This window comes from Hyposmocoma kahamanoa, unplaced genomic scaffold, assembly GCF_003589595.1.
Source record: "Hyposmocoma kahamanoa isolate Upper Pololo Valley unplaced genomic scaffold, ASM358959v1 63, whole genome shotgun sequence".
Lineage (NCBI taxonomy): Eukaryota > Metazoa > Arthropoda > Insecta > Lepidoptera > Cosmopterigidae > Hyposmocoma > Hyposmocoma kahamanoa.
This window is the reverse complement of record NW_020653851.1, coordinates 19,400,210-19,422,576: the sequence shown is the minus strand read 5'-3', so window position 1 is coordinate 19,422,576 and position 22,367 is coordinate 19,400,210. Positions and strand designations below refer to the sequence as shown.

At 34.4% G+C, this 22,367-nt stretch overlaps 2 protein-coding genes across 8 annotated transcripts in view; both read right to left on the bottom strand.

Annotated features, from left to right (window-relative positions):
• Nucleotides 1-2,841, bottom strand: part of LOC113230029 (protein brown-like) — an 18,943-nt gene extending 16,102 nt beyond the window's left edge. The window contains exons 1-3 of the mRNA XM_026463758.1: nt 2,827-2,841; nt 1,100-1,199; nt 955-997 (exon numbers count right to left, since the gene is read on the bottom strand). Coding sequence (XP_026319543.1) covers nt 955-997; nt 1,100-1,199; nt 2,827-2,841 — 158 coding nt within the window. The remainder of the gene's footprint in view (nt 1-954; nt 998-1,099; nt 1,200-2,826) is intronic.
• Nucleotides 2,842-7,370: 4,529 nt separating this feature from the next.
• LOC113230329 (ras-related protein Rab-32) overlaps nt 7,371-22,367 on the bottom strand; it is a 38,105-nt gene continuing 23,108 nt past the window's right edge. For 2 of the 7 annotated variants that reach the window (XM_026464209.1, XM_026464211.1), the window contains exons 2-5: nt 15,609-15,822; nt 12,284-12,465; nt 11,390-11,533; nt 7,376-7,891 (exon numbers count right to left, since the gene is read on the bottom strand). In XM_026464209.1, the coding sequence (XP_026319994.1) occupies nt 7,766-7,891; nt 11,390-11,533; nt 12,284-12,465; nt 15,609-15,822 (666 nt within the window). In that variant the 3' untranslated portion in view covers nt 7,376-7,765. Of the gene's footprint in view, nt 7,892-11,389; nt 11,534-12,283; nt 12,466-15,608; nt 15,823-20,818; nt 21,039-22,367 lie in introns of those variants that run through there. The other 5 variants (XM_026464212.1, XM_026464214.1, XM_026464213.1 and 2 more) reach the window with 4 other exon arrangements.

Sequence of the window (22,367 nt, the reverse complement as noted above, 5' to 3'; positions counted from 1 at the left end):
ATAATAATAATAATAACGCACACACTAAACATAGCCCGGACTAGGGAAACCCTGTGTCCCGGGTGCCATGGACACACACATAGACAACCACAAATTACACCCAAACTCACTGCACTGCATTTAGAACTGTCTATTAAAAATACAAACAAGAGATATATTTTAAAGCTTTTCATTTTAATACAATATAGGTAATCAAATCCACCTGTTCTTATTTAAATGTATATGAATAAATATTGGTTTAGATGATAGTAGGAAAACTGTCAAAATAAGAATAAAGAAGGCAATAACGCAATTAGTAATCATAAGAACGTCGTAACATTCATAATTCAGATTATTTTATTATTTATTATTTTACCTTTCGAGTTCTTATGTTTTCGCTATTGTTATACAAAGGAGAGAAACTATTCTTTGGGATTTAAATTGCGTATATTTGTTTTTTCAAAGAAACCAACGTTTTGGGCCCTTTATAGGTCCCATGGTCACGGTTGACTGACATGTTACCTTTTTGCACAATCTATCGATAAAAATGTCGACAACAACCACCTTACTATTAAATTTTTTATGACAACTGACAACCCTACAAATGTAATTTTACTTCGTCTTCAAAAAAGACAGACTAACTACTGATTACTAAATGTTTTATTGTTAAATAAATATAGCAAATCTGTTTAAAGCTTTAATATAAAGAAAGTGTGCACAAACTACCTCCGTGGCCGAACTAATATTTAAGGTTCGTCTTATACTGTTTATTTTAATATTATCATAGTCTCCTTAAGATTTGTTTTACCTGTATTAGATTAAGTTACAATGAAATGAATTTATGTTATCTCATCTCATTTCACCTTATCTCATCTAAGTTTATCTTATCTTAAATGCAACTATTTATTTATATATTTACATTGAATTGGAATACAATTTGTAGCATTTAAAATAATGTACTCGTCCCATATTTACCTTGGTCCAAGGACAGCTATGAATTCATCTTTTTTTATACATCCTGAAACTAAACCATATTTTGAGTTTGCAGAAATTTTGAATACAGGTAACTAAAAAGAAATGCCAGTTGTACCATTATTTAATATGACCCTTTTCGGTTTACTAATCTTTCGTGTCCACCACGATTTTTCCTCTGCTGTCCACACTTTGAGATTCCTAATTTCAATTATATTGTTCTCTTTGTGATCATTGATTCCCTTTATCTGTAAGATAATTAGTTATAAAGTAAACTCTAAAGTACAATCTGGTTATGCAAACTTCATTCAAAATACTCGATAAAAACGAGTAGGTATTCATAAGCGAAACAATTTTTTTGGACCTACATTTTTTGGCACTTTACAGGTCCCATTGTCAAGGCTGACTAATGGCTCATTTGGTGCTGCATTGACGTAATTGTAATTTTGGCAAAATGTAATTAAGTATCTTAACACAAAGCGAGCATATATTTCAGGAGGTAAGGTGGGGAAGTCGCCCCCCGCGACCCGCAATCCTCGAACTTTTTTTTAAAATATCAAGTAATGGGACGAACAAGTGGCGCATGCTACATGCCTGCCCATTATATTTGCAGTGCCACTCAGAGCTTTAAATCGCAAAGATATGACTGATCGCACTGTCACTGTGCCCGTCACCTTGAGACATAAGTTGACAAGTCCCTGTATTTTCACCAGCACCCTTATCCTTCAAAACCGGACACAGTAATGCTGACATTACTGCTTGACGGCAGCAATAGGTAAGGTGGCAGTACTTCCCTGGAGGAACTCTTTCACAAGGAGCTCTACTGCTACTAATCAATTATTACAAAAAAAAAATAAAAAAAGGCGGCGAAAAATTTACCGAGATAAATGTGAATTTAACAAATAATAGGGTTTCAGTTGAAAACCAAAATTTAGCAAGTTCGCTGTAATACTTAAAGATAAAATATCTTTATATAAAAATTACATGCAAAGTTACATATTTTGTTCTTTTATTTTGTTCATATTTTGTGTAAATAATTCCTTTTACACTTTTATTGCTGTTTTCACATTTCCCTAAAATACTGATGTTTATGATACAAAAGTATGGATCTTAGAATTGCGTATGTGTTACATATGTTTAACTTCAATATAGACCTCTGAATATTTGTCACAATACGGACATGGCCATTAGGAACTTGATTCCACTTATCCATAAAGATTTGTCAGAGAACTGGTATAAGGTTATTCAGTGGCAAAAAAGGTCTACAAAAAACATTAATTAATCTCTTGTTTGAGACATGAAAATTACTTAAGTCGCCTTGTAAGTACTGAATTGGTTTATGGTTATTCATTAATTTATAATAGTAAAATTATTTCTGTATTCCGCGATACAAGTTTAAAGGGTAAATAAAACGATAAAGGTTAAATAACGCGATAAAACTTTCCAAACTTCTTTCAATAATACTTTAAAAACAAAGTCAAAACTTATAAATTAAAAACATTGACTTAATAAAAAAGTATTATTTATCAAAATCGAAGGTAAAATTGTCAAATCAATAAATAATAAGACCATTTATATGTAAACGGAGTTCAAGACAGAATTAATATTTTCATTTATTTATTTATCTAAAAGGAAGATCAACAGCTTACAACTAAATAAAAATAAACCGAAATCACACTCGCATTGGAAAAAAAACAGATCAAAAGTATTACACAGTATGTTATAATTATTGCTTGCTTGCTTCTTTCTTAGAAACTTCCGTACCGTATGAGCAATTATAAAAAGCAAGACGATAATTTGTCTATGTATCAAATTTAGAGTCATAAATGTAAAAAATAAAACATTCCCCGTGACAAAAACAAATGAAAAACATACCTCACTCATCTCCATTTTGTCATAAATTCCAAAACAAAACCGTTTCGACCAATCATTGCATAGTAACTGATGGCGTAGTCGCTATCTGTCTCACTGGAGGTACAAGATTAAAGAAACGCTTAGCAAATAAGAAAATAATTGTTTAGTGATAAGGTGAAGTATAAAGTTTTCTTGTTTGTACTATGCAATTGTGTAAGTTTAACACGTTAAAAGATACATATTTACTAATATGTCGTGTATATATCGTGCTCAAGAAGAACGCTATCGGCCATAATCGGTAATCTTCGGATTTGCAGAGCGAGTTTCATTAGGTTCTATTTACATTACCGCAGAAAGAATACACGCAAATTGTTTAGAAAGAATTTGTACATAGTATAATGAACATTATAGATATTAAGGCTTTCATTGTTATTCACTACATGATTATCACTACTTAAAACTACAGAGTTCATAGACCGGGGTTCTTTTTATTTTCCCCGATATTTCGGAACGGTTACACGATCCATGATCACGGGTTGTCTGGCCAGCGGCAGGTGGCAGTTTTAAGAACAGACAATATCTGTCTACCCTCTTTCGCTGTCAACGACTACCTTCAACTCTATTACTGGTGGTGTTACCATTGTTACTCAATTTTTCTGACAAACCACACTCACTGTATCCACACGCGATACTGAAGTCGAAGCATTTTTATTTTTATTATTGTAAGCACTAAGCACCGGATTCCAAATAAAAAGAACTGTATAATAATTATATAACTACGGTAATTTCCGAGACTGCGCGACAACTCTCCGGTAGACGGGCGACCAGGGCCCCAAGTCCCCTAACTTCAAATCATCTCAGTTGTATGTCCAAAGAGTGTCAATGGCAGGTTATGTACGTTTGGTATTCTGCTGAAAGTTAAGAGGTATTCTGCTAAAAGTTAAGATGTATTCTGCTAAAAGTTATTCTGCTAAAAGGCTTGTCTGTGGCTAATTCTCGAGATTTGTTCAACTTCCATTGCAATTGTTTTGTATTTTGCTCTTCAATGGCGAGTTGTAGATACGTCAATACCATAGTCTATTAATTCTTTGACATAAAGAAAATACACTTAATTTGAAGACTAAATTGCTGTTTAAACGAGACAAAATATGCACATTTACATGGTAGTTATAATAAAGCAACAGATCTTTAATGAATATTTGAATAAATGCCATCACTGCTGTTCCTCTGACACTCTAATGAGACTCAACTGCTGTTGCAACTAGATTTTAGCAGAATAACAAACAGTGAAGACTCAATGACCAGTGGCTTCAAACAAAAAACTTGAATTGGGGCCCAGTTTTTTGGCTTTGTACGTTATACAATAGACATAAAGTTCAATAATGGTTACAAAAAGTCACTTCCATTCCATTCCGCGGCAGTGTAAATTAAACCTTAAGGAAGGTGATAACGACTAAACAAATTAGCGATTAAAATGTCACACACAAGTATGAGTGACAAAGTCGACGCTCTATAAAACGAGATCAGCCGATCGTCTTCTTCTAAAGCTCGATATATAATGTATTCGACACGCATGATCTTGTAAACAATATAACGAATGCGAATGATTTCGATATTCGACTCGTTAGTAATTATTAATCCTGTCATACGAATGACAAATTGGTACTCTACTATAATTTTCGTACTTGAATGATCGTTCATTACTAATCTACAGATCCCATAAAGCATTTCTGGCTACCCTTCTCTAATATAATAGTAAATACCGTAAATGTGACAAGGACACAGATATTTTGATATGGACATGATGAATGGTTCGGAATTGTTCCGACATAATAATCATTCGATTCCGGCAGTTGTAGCAGTAGAGCTCCTTCTGAAAGAGTTCGTCCAGGGAAGTACAGCCATCTATGTCTGCCGCCAAGCAGTATGTCAGCATTTCGATGTTCCGGTTTTGAAGTGTACGGGTACTGGTCAAATTACAGGCACATGGGACTTGTCAACTTATGTCTCAGGGTGATGGGTGTAGTGGCAGTGCGCCTCAGATCTTTGCGATTCAAAAAGCTGACTAGCACTGCAACTGTTATGAACAGGCAAGCTACACGCTTACCATCAGGCGCACGACTTGTTCGTCCCGTGACTTGAAAAAAAGAATGATTTGCCCATTCGATTAGTATTAGTAAAATTCAAAGTCGCGCATCGCTAAAACAATGTCTTCGACACAAAACCTCGCTGCTAAATGCTTATAATATTCAAATGCTATAAATGTGGCAAAGTACCACAGCAATAAGTCGGTTTATATATTCTCTTCTGTACCATTAAAGTGAAAGCTACGTCTCTATTTCTCATTCTCCAATTCTCGTAAACTGTAATATTTTCTTGATGTAATAATATCGCATTATCAATGTGTGCCATCGAGTATATAACCAGAAATAGAGACGAAATAAGAGCCATCCGTCCCTGGCAACTCATCAGGCAAATGAGCTTTATATCACTTTTAAATATCAACTCTCATTTGCGCTGAAATCACAAATTAGAAAGCTGAAATGGTACCGCGCCAACAACTGACCTGTGTGTACGTCACCGATTTTATTCAAAACATACCTAATCAATAAACACAACACATAAATCATGAGCAGTAAAGTAAGATTTGATTTATAGATGAATTTTAAAGCATCGTTGTCAAAATAATTTGTTAAAAATTGAATTATATTAACATCATTCCATATCAAATATATTGTATCCACTGTATTGATGTTTCGTTTTTAAATGACAACATATGCAATATTTACATCTACCGTGAGATTCCGAAAATACCAAAAGCTGTTTGCGACCGACTTCCGCTATATTTTTTTGAAATATCTTTACTATGACAATTTTCTTCAGCGCACTACATGTATATTCACTCTCTATCTAACATATAAATGATCTTTGTTCTTTAGTTATTTTGTATATATTTGGCATAGCGCACACTTGTACTAACTACACGTGTGGAAATTTTACAGTAGAGCAATTTGGAAGATTTACTTCGAATTTCAGAAACAACTTGCTATGTATGATTGATTTATAAATGTGTAACTAGTAGTAATTTACTTTATAACTCAATGGCTCTTACATTAAGCTTGTAGAATTATCGGTCAATTAAGATGAAAGCCAAATTTGAGTAAACATGTGTAGCGCTTAATACTTTAGGTAATTAAAAATTATCCAATAGTATGCAATTATTGATTTTAGAATAATAACGCATAGAAACCTAGTCCGCACACGCTAAGTGAGGCAAATTGAAGCGCTAAAACTAACGAAATGTGCGGTAAATGAGTGTAAAAATACGTCAGACAAACAAAATAGACACTAACATCACATATTCACTAAAACCGAAAATTAACCTACTACTAAAACTAGCCTACATGAATTTGATTTTTGCCTCATTTGTGACAGTTCGTTTCATATGAAACTATCATTCTATGCGTTATTATTCTAAGTTATTAATTATATTTGTGCACGTAACACTCAAATACTACATAATTTTATCTGGATATAAAATCAGTTAATTTAAACACGTAAGCAGTAAACAATTCCCTAAAAAAATTAGAGCATTTCAATTGTTGGAGTCCTGTTTTGAGCTCAGTTAATTTATTTGGCGTGAACTTTTTACAAGAAAGAGACAACATATTGAAGTTCTGATGAATGGGAACAATGCAGGGTGACATTTAATACTTGGCATCGACAAAAAAAATTAGAAATTTTGCCCTTAGTGCAGGTGTGCGCTAGACCATCCATATAGTATAGTAAGTATTCGAGAGACGCTGAAGTTTACTTAATATGAAATAAAAGACGATCATACCTACTTTTTCTTTTTAATATTCCTGCAAGAGACGTCAATACACATTTGTTAAAAAGGTTCTTTAGCCTGTTAAAAAAGTAGTTGCTCATTTTGCTTTTTTTCCGACATAATTTTCCATGCATAACGAAACGCATTAGACAAAAGAGTGTAACTAATTTTGAAAAAAGAACAAGCAGCGAACACGTCGCGATAGTGGCCAGTATCATTTTTTAATTCGCAATAGTCAAAAGAGATTTTCAGCCGTCATTTGCATGTGCTATGAACAAGACTAAATTTCTCACACATAGACATTGACTTACAATTATATGGACGTCGGGTCCGCGCTAAAAAGTGTCCGCACTTGTAAGGCGCTAAAATCGTATACAGAGCGCCAAACTCCGTTTTAGTCTTCATTTGTTCGACTGACAGCGCGATATTGCGATGACATTACAATTTAAATTTCGAATAGGTTGACTTGGGACATTTTTTTCGTGGTTTTTTGTATTAGACCCGTCGTCCATTTATTTGTAAGTCAATGCACATAGAGATAATTTAATTAAGAATCACAGTCCCAGGCTAAGCCGTAGTCCCATCGCCATTGCTTTTGTTAATGTCAATACCATAAATATAATATCTATGGTCAATACACACTACAACGTGAAGGTATGTCATTATCACTTATAGCAAGATCAATACAATTCCATAATATAATATAATTCCAAATAAAACGACTCAAATTCTCACTAAATATTTTTATTACTTTTATAGTAACATCTATCACACGCGCATACAATAAGTAATACTTAATAAACCAGTACCATACACTAACGTTACGTATAATAAATGACAATAGCCAGATGGCACTAAACAACTCCCTTACAAGTCTACATATATAAAATATATCAACTTTTCATGAACTTAAACATTATAGTCATTATTTAATCTACGTAAACAATAATATTAAATTCGACGACAATAGGCACTTTGTAATGTCACTTTAGTTGCAAACTGTCTGAAAAAAGTAGAGAGTTAACAAGATTTCAAAATTAGAATCAACAGTAATTCGTTGTTAGCAGCAAATAACGAACGCTGCTTGTTCAACGCGATCTTCGGCCTTTGTGAGTGACGAACTTTGATTGGTCAGCAAGCGCAAGATTTACTTCCGCCATCACGTGAATTTTCGCCATTTGCAATCTTGTGATCCAGCGCGAATTTCTCGGCGTCCTTACCGTCGTTGCTTTGAAGTAGTTTGTCGTTTAGAAGAATCTGGAATAGAAAGCCATTGTAATTAATTTATTCAGTCACCATGGTAAATCACATCAAAAGACCACGGTCTTTATCATAATGATTTAAGGAACGAAAATAATTTAAAAACAAAAAAATTAACAATTGATGGAAATCTATTTCATGGATGCCATACTAAATATAGAGATCAAGAAGAAAGTCAAATCGCCTTACATACGCTAGATGCAGATTAGTTACTGATAGCAAACAGAGTTAGGCTGGTCGCTTCAGAAGATTAGGTAACAATCATTAGGGCAACAGCCATGAAAAGGACAGTTTCCCGTTGGTCAGATTGATGGTCAGACTGGTCTGATTAAATGGGATATTTTGTCTCTTACTGATTACATAGAACAATGTATAATCAGGGCCAAAATATTTTTGCATTTTATTATTTACTCTACTTCCTAAATTCATACGAAAAATCAAAACCGTATTTGGCCGATAAGATGGTTGAATGATTGTTTTTTATAATATCAAGTAACGGGACGAACAAGTGCGCCTGATGGTAAGCTACATGCCTGTCCATAACAGTTGCAGTGGTACTCAGCTCTTTAAAACTCAAAGATCTGAGGTGCACTGCCACTGCGCCCGTCACCATGAGACGAAAGTCAAGGACAAGTCCCATGTGTCTGTAATTTCCTTACTGGCGGCCTACTATGAGCTTATAAGCAGCCAGTCAAGTTACATGCAATTCCCTTGAGACGTGGTAAAACTGATCTATGATTCGTATCATGACCTACACAAAGTTGAACGGGATGGCATGACAGGATGATGAATTTTACTTTTTAAACGTTAATTATTGTCTCTGGCTGTCTAGTTGACATCTAACAAGAGCGAGATGGAACTACATGCTAAATCATATGAAAGAAATAGACAGATGTACTATCCTGGAAGCGTTCAAGCATTATTAACCGATTGTGTTCAAAATGAGAATAATTATATTTTTTTAGTAATTTTATTATTGATTATACTTATTACGGTGTTTTGTAATATCGGCAACTTTTCAGTAATACTTTACAATTTGTCGTACGACTAAATTACATGTCATGTCTAGTCACTATCATTCAAATCAATAAGGTGAGTTTGTAATTTGATAACATTACAAACTCAATCACAATTGGAACGTATCTTGTATTTGTACATTATCATTGATTGCATTAAAATCAAATTTGGCACTATTTAGAAGTGATTTTACGATTTTAATGATTAAAATTCAATTTAACAATTACAATAACAATCATTCCAATATTTATCAACAATACTTTAAAGATTGGGAACTCGATTAAAAATTTTCAAAAAACGCTCAATAGTTAATAGTATTTATTTATTGACAATTGGCTATATAGCTTATAAAGATAACAAATAATTATAAAACTGAAAATATAATAAAACTTAATGAAATTTCTTAAAAATATAACAAAACCTAAAAAATGTTAGTCACGTAGTAATTTTTTCTAATTGTTGATTGTTACAGATGAGACCGCCATTTGCATGACAAATGGCACGTAATGATACGATTTTCCTGTGAAAGAAAAGGTGAACGGATTTCGAATGGGGAACGTAAACTGCATGGACAGTGAATTGTTTTTGTGAGGTCATAGTACGAATTTGACAGGCATTCCAACTTACTGGCTTAAATATGATTGCTCTAAGAGCTCATACTAGGCCCCCTGACCGGTGTAAGGAAGTATCTTAGAGGAAGTATGTATTGCTACAAATTAAAAAAACTTCTTACCGACCATGGCTGTGATGGAAAGAAAAAAGGGCCGAAGGTTTTATTTGCCACCATGCAATCGAATTATTTACGAGCAAGTGATGTAAAAGGAGTCATCAAGGTATTGTATATGATGTTCGTAATAAAGTCCTCTAATGTTATTAGTATTTTTCCAAATAACCCTATACACACCGAGTCGATGCAAAAGGTAACTAACAGAATTCTGACGACACCCGAAAACCGAAGGTTGCCGAGAGTTATTGCCTATGTGCAATTACAGGAAATAACTTATATTTAGAGAAGTTGTCCACATAACTCTTAGAATTCCGCACATCATCACGTTACGTATTATTTCGGAACACCATCATGATAAAAAAAGACGACGAAGTTACGTTAGAACTGGTTTTGTGATGGATGTAATTTATTCAATGAAGATACTCTCTACTCGCTTTGGTGCGTTCAGTTCGTTCGGTGCGTATAACATACGCCCATGATCTAAACTACCAAGTTCCTTTTTATCTATTAAATATAATTTATGACACCAAAATTTCTGTTAAATAATTATAACTATTTTATAAAAAAAACCGACTTCAAAACTTTGTGGAATTACATCAATTTGCCAAGTTTTATTAAAATCGCTTAACGAAAACCGAATGAAATCCATTGAACCGGATCAACTTTGCTACTCCTGGTGGTGAAATCTTTAAGTTTGAATGGCTCCACTACTGAGGTATACCATTTGTAACAAAATAACAATAATAGAAATTAGTTCACTCAATATATCCGAGTAATCGCGTAACAACAAAAAACCAGTCGAATTGAGAAACTCCTCCTTTTCAAATTAATTAATGATAAATGATAGTTCTACAGACAAAAAACGATAAAAAAAAGTAACTTTTTTTGTAATTTCATGGGTTTGCCGAGCATTGCGTGTTTCATCAAAATTGTGAAAAAAAAAGATCAAATCACTTTAATTTAGATTTCATTGTTCAATGTACATACTAACCTTCTTTAAATTACTTAAAAATCAAGTCGGCACGGGTATACCTGCGACGCCATGTCTTAACGAGCCCTAATTTGTAAATCTTCCAAAAAAGTTTGTATTTAAAATATCGTACTTCCTCAATAAAACATATTATTAAAAAAAAAATTATATCAATAATGTTGCTTAAGACATCCAACCATAATATAACAAAACAAGTAGTATATAGTATAACTTGTCACATTAATATTTTCATTGTACCCGCAGATTGCAGAACACCATTTGAAAAAAACCTCACAGTATTCTTGAGCTACATTCAAATAATGTGTAAATTGAATGCATTTCAACTACTTACATATTGATATTATTATTCCAGCATCGCGGATTACTATCTCGACTATGAGAGTATGAAATAGAAGTGCGAGTTTGTTTAAACATAACGATACATTATTAATGTATCGTAATTTCGACAGCTCGGTAATTTGACCTATGGCTCAATTGGTAAAAGCAATGCTACGGTGCTGCATGGTCGTGGGTTTAAGGCCCACCGGGTCGAAGAAATTTTTCTATGTGTTCGATCTTTACATTAATAATCATAAATATTATGGGAGGTCATGCGAATGTGTGCATCCGTACAAGGCGCGCGGCCGCCGCGCTGCTAAAGTTGTATGAAGTTACACTACTTGTGTTATTATCCTATATATAACATTGCTGGTTTATTGTACCCAATAATGGCGAATATGGCCACTCTTCCAATGAAGAATATAGAAAGTAAAGATCTTACCTTATTAACTAATGAGCGCGCTGCCTCCTCGATGTTGATATTTTCCTTCGCTGAAGTTTCGAACCAGCCAGCGAAACCTTTCTCCCTGCAATACTCGTCCATCTTGGCTGGCGAGTTAACTAAACCTTCCTTTTGTTGATCGCACTGAAACAAGAGCTCAATCATTTCACTCTAACCTATTTCTCTCAAGGAGAGCTACATTTTATTCTTGGAATACCAAGAATAAATGTAGCTCTCCTTCAGAGATACCATGTGGACAGAATAATAATTTATGCTGGTAAGGATTAAGGGGGCCCACAAACGCTACGAAAAATTATTACGATCAGATGGCACCGTTTGATCGGTGTCGACTGATCGTAACGTGTGTATAAGAAAACTGTATAGTTTTATACGATTTTATAGTTTTATAATGGAACAGTGTTAAAATTTGAATAGACAAATCGGACCCGGATGAACTGTGCGATTATGGTTGTCGTGTGTGTTGCTGGCGTCGGTCTTTGCGTCGATTTTATCAACAACCGCTCAAAAATCGTCTCTCACCATCACGGAACCGAATGAAATGAAAATCTCATGTATGTGTGGACATGAATGTGCAATAAACCGCACCGATCAAACCGATACCTCCAATAACCACTACGCCAACGGTTCATTTTTTGGTCAGATTGTTGTTTTTGTAAACGGCCATATTTATTTACTCATATTATGCTCCCCGAATTTTGTGAATAAAAAGAAATAAAAAACAAATTTCGAAAAAAAAAAGATCGAAGAAACAAAAAACAAAGTAATCGTATCGATTTTTCGTAGCGTTTGCAGGCCCCGTAGTTAAAAAAGAACACATTCCAAAAATTTGGCTCAAATCGAGCTGAAAAAAAAATAAAAGAAAGGTTTACGAACCTTATTAGCCAAAAGTATGCAAGGTATAGGCGACCCATCAGGCAGTTGGACCTTCGTATCGAGATCGTTTTTCCACTTGACCACAGCATCAAAGGTTGCTACCCTGGACACGTCGAACACAATAAATGCACCAACTGCCTCCTTGTAGTACACACGGGTCATATTTCCGAAACGTTCTTGACCTGAGAGAGAGAATTCAATTTGGAAAAAAAATCAAAACAGAATATACTAAGCTAACCTAATCTAAGGTTCAATTTAATATATAAAATAAATAAATAAATAAATGTCAACCGTGACCATGGGACCTGTAAAGGGCCCGAAACGTCGGTTTGTTTGAAAAAACAAATATACGCGATTTAAATCCGGAAAAATAGTTTCATTTCCTATAAATAAATAAATTTACTGAATAGAAGCAAATTTTTGTAAAGAAATTGTACGTAGCATAATGAACTTTATTAGCAGCGGGAATTCCCAAGCAGTGCTGCTCAAAGCATGAAATCGCAAAGATTTGAGGAACACCGCCATTGAGCCCATCACGTCACCCTGAGATATAAGTTGACAAGTCCTATGTGCCTGTAATTTCACCAGCACCCTTCAAAACCGGAACACATTAATGGTCATATTACTGCTTGGCGGCAGAAATAGGTAAGGTGGCAGTACTCCCTTGGACGAACTCTTTCACAATTATACTGCTAGTAAAAGTAGTTTAATACAAAAAGTAGCTTCCATTCCGTTCAATGCAAGTTAAGCCGAACCTGGGGAGATCTCATAATCCATTTCCATGATCACAAATAACGAATATCATGATAATACCAATAATAAAATATATAATGCACAACAACGCAAACACATTTAAGCACGTTTTATCGGCATCGTCCATAGTGTTTTTCATATTATTGTATAAGTTAACCACGTAACGGAAAATTGAAAATAAAAGACTAAAAATACTTTAACGCTGCCTCCACTTTAAAATCAATAAACAAAGAGGAAAGTAAACATACAAATTTCGTTTTTCCATCCTCTAAGATACAAATTGATTGTTACAATGACATTGACGTAAACAACCTGAAATATGACGTATTTCAGAAACAAAAGACAAATTTTTAAAGAGCGTAAAGAGTTTTGGTAAACAGGAGTCCTGGATTAGGTCAAAAGTTCTATATTAATTCTGTGAAATTTCATCGTAAATATGATTTGTTAGAGCGATTCGTAACGTTATACTTTCAAAGCACCGAGTGCCACATGAGCAATGCGGTGTCATAACATGACGCCGCGTACACGCATCGTTGCACCCCTCCCCACTTCGTCTTCTGGCCCCTTGTCCGATGCGCACGCGTTGCGTCGCCGCACGCCGTTTCAACGCACTATGTGGCATGTGGTTTAAATTTGTATGTAGAACGGTCGGTGCCCTCACTGGGGTATCTACTATTTGTACTAACTGCTATTCTGTATTCCCAGAGAAAGAGAGGAGTTATAAAGTCGTGTACTGCTCCTACGTTATCTGTCGTACGCCACAAAAAGAGGTGCTTTTTTTTTCCACAAATCCCTTTATTTTTATATAGGTATATTATGCTGACCAGTAAAAATGGTAAAGTAATAAAAACAATGCGTACGTATTAAATCCCATCAAGAATCTCAGGTGTTAATACTAATTTTTGTTCTTTCAATAAATTAAAACATTTCCTTTTAAAGTAATGAATTTGGGCTTATGATTCTTTACGTAGGAGAGATCGATTCATTACTATTGCCCTTTAGAGTCGATACAACTTCAAATGGCTTTGGTTGATTCCGCATAACAGGGAGTGTTGAATCAGTCACGTTCACGTTGGAAAAATATATAGGTAGTAAACTTGAAAATAAACATTTTACACAAAAAAACCGCTATATTCAATAGGTACTTTGCCAATAATTTTATTATATCAACTGAACTAAATAGAACACGTATAGTATACGATATACATTTTTCAAGTGGTTTTTAACTTCGTTTGTAAAAATATAAATTCTGAAATAAAGGCGTTGTCCCTGCGCTCGACCCAAGCAAAATGAACCGTATTAGTAAAAAATATTATACGTAATCTGGTAAACTTATAAGAATCAAATACTAACTTTGATGGCTTCGTTATTCAAATAATTATTTTACATTCTTCAACATGTGATAATGATCGCAACCAAGAAAATTGAGAAAAGAGTTATAGTAAATATCATGAATATATTTGCGAATGACTCTGTGTCGTCCATTTTTATTACGTTTTCAAATCTGTCGGTTTCATTAATTGTTTATGACTAAAAAGAAGGTGCTTCAACTATTATCGTAACTTTTCCAGTTTAAAATAAAGGCAAAGAGAAAACAACCAAGAGAATTCGGCAATAACTTTCAGCGTCATTCAACTTTAAAAGAGCCTTATTTATTTTGGAAGAAACATATGATGAAATTGAAGTTTCTTGGATGACATTATTTTTTTTAGACTTTAACAACGACTTAGGCGTGAAGCCACACGACCTTTTAAGTGACATTGACATGTCTATAGTAGCAGAAAAAAATAGTCACAAATTCAAAGCCGAGACAAGAAATAGCGTCAGATCAATCCGCTTGATTGGCTTGTCACCTTTTCCATCAAAATTAAGAAAAAATAGTAATACGCGAAGAAGCTTTATGGTACGTACAACCTTTAGCTAGGTCCCCAAATAAATGGGTGAAAACTTTAAATAAACTCCCATTGACTGGTATGTCTCAAATCATTGTTTATCATTTGTACCATGAAATAGAATAGAATAGAAATATGAAATTATTTGTTCCGTAAAAATTCAAAATATTTCAACCATTATCAGTACAGAGTACTAAAAAACCGACTTTAAATGGCATTCATCCACTGGTTTGCCACCCTTAGAGGTGGAATGTTTTCTTCAAATTTAAATGTTACCACTACTGAGGTACCGTCTTTCCAACAAAAAAAGAATCATCAAAATCGGTTCACAAATGCCAGCGTCATTGCGTAACATAAATACAAAAAAAAAACATACAGTCGAATTGCCAACCTCCTCCGTTTTTTAAAGTCGGTTAAAAATTCTAAATATTTCAACCAAAATTCTAAAACAATGATGACGAAGAACCTATAAATGTGTAGATTTGCGATATTAAGTCAAAGTCAACAACAGAAACCAATACTGTCAAACCAGAAATAGAACCTTTTTTTAAACTGTGTTACATAGTGTTCAGTGGACCTGGTACCAACCTCGCGAGTCCCTAACGTCTCGTAATCCATTAAAAGAGTGGTTATACTTGTCAAACTCATAGATAAGAGTCACTTGGTCAAAGCTGACTTACCTGCAATATCCCATAATTGGAGCCGAATGATCGTATTGGCGTCCCAGTTGAGAACTTTGAGTGCGAAGTCCACACCAATGGTGGCACGGTAGTGTTGGCTGAAGAACTGGTGCACATATCGTTTGATTATAGAAGTTTTTCCCGTGCCCAGTTCACCTATGACCAGAATCTTGTACAGATGCTCCCGACGCTCTGCACTCGGGGATGCGTGTGACTGCAAAAGAAAAAAATATTTAAGATAAAGATTTAGTGTTTATTTAATAATCTGAATTCAACGCCATACATTTTTTTAAGATACAAAATTTTGTATTCTGTAACAACATCTTCTTCTCCAACAGCAAGAAACCTTTTTCGTAAGAAAACTCAAACGATAATAAACACAATACCAAAGACAAAACGCTTAAAAATAACTCATATGCTACGTGTCGCAAAATGTTTATTGATCGCTATAAGCCACTTCCATTGAACAGTTTTAAAAAAGAGTTGCGTAGGTTAGATCCTTAGACTATGGAAACTTGTGTTTGTTTAGGCATACTTTGGTTACAGTAAACTAAAGAAACAAAAATTCAAGCCATACATTTGCATGTCGATAATGACTTATCGATAGATTATGGTACAACACTAAAGAAATCCGCCATTTGTAACTTTCAAATTTTGGTAATATGCACGTTGATTCTCTACTTAGGGCAGCTCCTTTCTTTTATTTTTTTTCCATCCTCTAAGGTTAGATCATTAATTTTATTTTACTCATTTGTCAATCTTTAGACCAACTGATTGATGCATACATTCTCTTTACAATTATTTATCTAATCTCATTGACTTATTGTAAGTCAATGTCTAATCTAATTAAATTATGACATTCACCATTATGGCATATCCTGTATCAATTAATTTAATTTAGTAATGTATTGTTTGTTTTTTATTATTATTTTGCATGCTTTTGTTTAACGCTGAATAGAAGTAAGTTTTAGTAAAATTTGTACCATAAGCATTTTTAATGTATGGACAACGGCACAACGGAACAAGATACGTCATTGTGTAGCTAGATGTGCTGGCGTGTGTACCTTACCCACTTTGAAGCGAATAAATGAATTTGATTTAATTTAAAAAGAAGGTATCGGAGTCGATCATTCCGATACATAACTTAGAAACACTTTTGAAATCTATTTTCAACACATATTCTTTTGAATCTGATACATCTCATTTTTAAACTTGTCCTATCTCTAAAGGAACTCTATTAATAAGCGCGTTTTCTCACTGCATCCGATTCTTACCGAATCCGAGACTATATACAAATCTAGAAAATTCGGACCCACTTTGGATGTCCTTTGTGCACTAAATCCGATTACAATCCGAGAAAATACGAATATTGCTTGTACACCTAGAGATAAAATGATTTCTGTGATATTTCGAACCGGCATTTCTTGAATACGGAACTGGGGGTCTACTCTCGATCTCCGTCCGAAACAATTACTGCCAATGAAACAATACTTGACCAAATGAAAAGACGCGTGATGCGAATGAAGCTTCATACTGGATACTTGTCTTTTAATTTTGTCCAATATTACTTATTTAACAGTAATTGTTTCGGACGGATGTCAGACGGAGATCGAGGGTAGACCCCCTGATACGAATCGAACGTAGTGCACATACTCTCTAACATTTTAGAAAATTTTTGCTCATTAGTACAGAAAACAATAAAAAAGCTATTAAAAAAAACGAAGATGAGCTTCGTATTTTTTTTAACCAAAATGCAAATTACTGGAAAAACTGTTGCTCAATGTATAAGGTCCATATTGATGTTTAGTAAGTACGTCATTTATTCTATAAAAGAATGTCATTTGCTCCACAAAGTATTTAAACCAATGGTGGTTATATAGAAAAGAAAGACAGATGATCTGGGTCGAGACTTTTTTATCAGATCAGACTTGTCAAATCGTTGACAACAATAACAAGTCACGTAATAGTTAAATGAATGTCATTCAGCTAGGCATATTATAATGGCACAACAGTTACACATTGACGGATTTGGCTTTTAAGTATAATATCATTGTACTTGACACATTACATTTTATATAGGCTGTTAGAAAAAATCACTAAGTATACCTTAGAGGATGGAAAAAAATACTGAACACGAACTAAAATGATTCCTGTGACACTTCATTTGACGTCTGTCATGCGATGAAGTAAAGTCGATAGATTTTTAATGTAGGCATTTGATTTATAAAGCAAATGTTCTCTGTTATAGTTTTATTTTTCTCACGTATTCTCTGAACAATGTATAAATGTACGCGTGTGTATTGAACTGTTTTGTATTATATTGAAGGCATTAAACACACAACTATAATTTAAATGCAATTTCTAGTACATTTCTGAAAATATTTATCACATCATTAATAGGTTTCAGAAAAGTAATAACACTGACATATCATTCTTCGCCTATGATTACAATTTATACAGAGTACACGCACCATAATTTGTAAAATTTAATTACCGAAAACTTTTTATCGATATACTTTATCTCTAGCAAACGCAGTGTAATGAAGTAACTTTGCACGTTGTCATAAAGAGCAAAAAATTAATTAATTTAAAAAAGTTATTCCGTTCATTTCTTACAAACAAACATTGATTAGGTGTTGGATCTTTACTTTAATTTAGTGTACTGGAACAAAAGCCATTCACTTAAAAGCGAGACTTATAAAAATAATTTGTTAAATACGTAAATTAGTGCACGCTGTTACAAGGTTATGTTTTGTAGACTTTTATTTATGAACCGTCACAGGGATCATCCTAGATTATGTTTAGTATAGCTGTTATTTATTTTAGTTATAAAAACGTAACGTATCATACTGTTCTGAGAAGAGCGTTATGTGCTATGACACCGCTATCATCGAACGCAACGCTACTTCACGCATCTTCGTAAAGCTTTTTTATTTTTGAAAGAATTTTTGATACACTATACATCTTTAATAGACTACAACCCGTGCCGAATAGTACCATTCAATTTTAGATTAGACAATTTATTTCAATGGAATTTAAAAAAGGAACGTTTTAATGAACTTATCTTGATCTCTTAATCTTAATCTCCTAAACGTTAAAAACAAATTGCACATCTCCAAAAACCATTTTAATATATTCTGCTCAACGATTAAGCATCATAAAAACTTGTATTTACAAGCCACTGGCTGCAAGTAAACCTCTCCAAAAATATATTACGGTATTAGAATACCAAAGTGACGGAACGAACAAGTCGTGCTCCTGGTGGTAAGCGTCACGTCTGTCCAACAGTTGCAGTGCTGCTCAGAGCTTGAAATCGCAAAGATCTGAAGGGCACTACCACTGCACCTGTCACCTTAAGACATAAATTTACAAGTTCCATGTGCCTGTAATTTCACCAGCACCCTTACCCTTCGAAACGGGAATGCAGTAATGCTCACATAACTGCTTGGCGGCAGAAATAGGTAAGGTGGCAGTACTTCCCTGGACGAACTCTTTCACAAGGAGCTTTTTACTTTTTGAACAAAATTTTTGAATTTTGTGTACGCAAATAAGTTTCGAACTATTCGACAAACTTGTATTAGAAGAAAATAAAAACAAATAAATGAAAAAATGACACCCGACATTTTTTTTCAAATTTAACGTAAAACAACATTCTTATGTCGTTGATATTCCACCTATTCGCACTAAGCGCTTTGCCTCCTCCTTTCTGATGCGTACGGCAAAGGAATGGAATGCTCTACTATCTGTATTTCCCGAAAAGTACAATTTGGGGCTATTCAAGGCTAGAGTGAATAGGCATTTTTTAGGCAAACGCGTCCCATCGTCGGTCACATCGTCGCTTAACATCAGGTGAGATTGTGGCCAAGCGTGTGTCTATTATATATTTAAAAAAAAAAAAAGAAATATCTGACCAGACTTTAAAAAAACATTGCACTATTTTGGAGATTTTTGCCGGTGCTCCCTTAAGTGTGCGTTTATATCGTATTATGACTTCGTTACTGTAATTCATAATTTAAGTAAACCGGTTTAACTTTGTGTCATAAATAATTACCATACATACATACCTAACAAGACCATAGCTATATCAGGTCAGGACGTCGCAAGCGCAGGTCAACTCATCAAGGCATTATCTGTTTGCGTAGTCACTCATTGACTTTAATTTATCAACGATCTTTATTAACTGCAGTATTTGCATCCTCAATTTGTTATTTGTTTTCGGTAACCATTGTTAAAAATATTATCTGTTCTAAATATAGTTTATATGACTGTAACTTCAAGAGCATAGATAGAAGACAGAGCAGAACCATTCCTTTAAAGCCTCAAACATCAAGTTACTTCGAATAATGTGTAGTTTAATTTTCTACATTTATCACTCGCCCAAAGCAACAGTACCCGGACACTGAAGTAGCTGGACATAACTGGTGAAATTACAGGCACGTGGGACTTTTCAACTTATGTATCAGGGTGACGGGCGCAGTATCAAAAAAGTAAAGGTCTGAGCAGCACTGCAACCGTTGGACAGGCGTGTAGCTTACCATCAGGCGCACGACTTGTGCGTCCCTTCACTTGATATTATAAAAAAAGACTTGAAACTTTCTTGAAATTGGTTTATAAAAAGTATTTTTAATTGTTTACAGTATTTTTATAACGAAAATGTTTAGATTTTTATTACGTAAAATATACAAAAGCTAAGCTACTAGAAAGTAATGCTTATTCCAATCAATAGCTATAATTTACTATACAAAAGGAAATAAGTGACGTTGACCAGAAACGCAAAAAAATAAACTTCACGTAATTAATTCAATCATGGTTAAAAATAAGGCACGCATTGTCTGTCTGATAAAAAACTGATAAGCAAATTGAACGACGCATTCATATTATGAAAATAGTAGTCTGTATGGAATTCCAAAGGCATTAACATTACACCCGGATGCGGACTGTCGATTGATCACATTGAAACTGTAGTCTTGTTTAACGTATTAGTTTTCTAAAAGCGAACCACATTGGAACAAAAAAATTATCGATGTTCCAGATAATTACATAGTTTCGACATGAAACTCGTGTTTGAATTTATTTTGATGAACGTAACGGATAAAATAACGGGTAAAAACTGAAGGTAGGCTTTCCAGTACCCCGGGCGATTGTACTAAACCTCTAAACGTAACGTACAAAGTATTTAATAATAAAATAAACCTAAAAATTGAACTCACTCCAGTATTTGGATGGGGTTTTGGCGCCATTCCTTGAAATCCTTTAGAATTCTATTAAAAATGTCAAACACCACAACAAGTCCAATAACAAGAGTGTATATGACGTGAAACGTATTGAACGTACTCGAATTCAATGTACCACATCGCACTGTAAACTTACAATCCACAGCTGCACATTTATTTTTAAGGTGATATTAAAATATTTATTTTAAATGGGAATTATAATTTACGGTGTGCGTACACTACAGGTACGAAGATGCGACTATTGGTATCTTCCAATGAGCAATATATTTATGCATTGGGACGTGGTACAAACAGCGTTATCGGCCACCTGATAAGGACGAGGTATGTAATTTGTATTCCTTTACGTGTAGGTATTATATGGATACATACTGTGAGTCAAGTACTGCTGTGAGGAAATAATTAATTACCGTGTATTTTTCCAATACATATAGTAGAAAGTAGTTAAGAAAGCAAATATAAATATTTGCGTATACAAAAACAATTTCAAGGGAGAATTTCGGTTCCCCGGTTTGGAACTCTACGTCTGTTATAAAAAACAGTACTTATATAGTGAGAGTGTGCGATGGAATTACACGACTTAATTCCATCTTCCCCTTTCCGTCACCGCGGGACTAGACGTAGGCGTAGGCTTGGGTTCCATGGTTTTGAATATTCCAAAGTTTCGCACGAAGCGTTACGCTTCCATATTTATATGGCGAACGGCAAAGATTCCCTGACTGCAGACTCGTTACCTGAATGCTATAACTTGGACCTTTTCAGGGCGAGAATGAATAGGCATTATTTAGGTATGCTGTGCATGCTCCATCGTCGACCTCATCGTCACTTTCCACCAGGTGAGATGGAGGCTAAATGCGCACTTATACATTTTATTAAAATGGCATCCAAGGCTTGTTATACCAACGAGAATATGAAATATAACACCTCTGTTATGAGATTCACAGGGTAAAGGGGTTGTGAGAAGAACTAAAAGTATGCCGTATAGCACACAAAATCTTACTAAAAGCATAATAGAATTAGACAAGTACGGCAACTCCATAAAATGTAAATTTTTAGTAGCAGTAGAGCTTGTGAAAGAGTTCGTCCAGGGAAGAACTGCCACCTTACCTATTTCTGCCGCCAAGCAGTAGTGTGAGGATTGCCTACTCTGCGGTTTTGAAGCTTACGTCTACTGGGAAATTACAATGGAAATTACAGGCACGTGGGACTTGTCAAATTATGTCTCAGTACCCATCAGATCTTTGTGATTTAAAGCTCCGAGTGATACTGCAACTGTTATGAACAGGCGTGTCGCTTACCATCAGGCGCACGACTTGCTCGTCCCGTGTGTACGTTTGTGTGGAGATATCATACTTGTCTCAATATACTGTGATAAAAGTCTGTACCTCTACTTCAAGTTTAAGAAAAAAGAACTGCTGTGATAAACCAACCTTCCACTGCCAATTCTAGTCGAAGATAAAATGATATAAACGATGTTAAAGGACATAAATGGTACATTATAAAGAGTACTTAGCAAAGTAGGTAATAA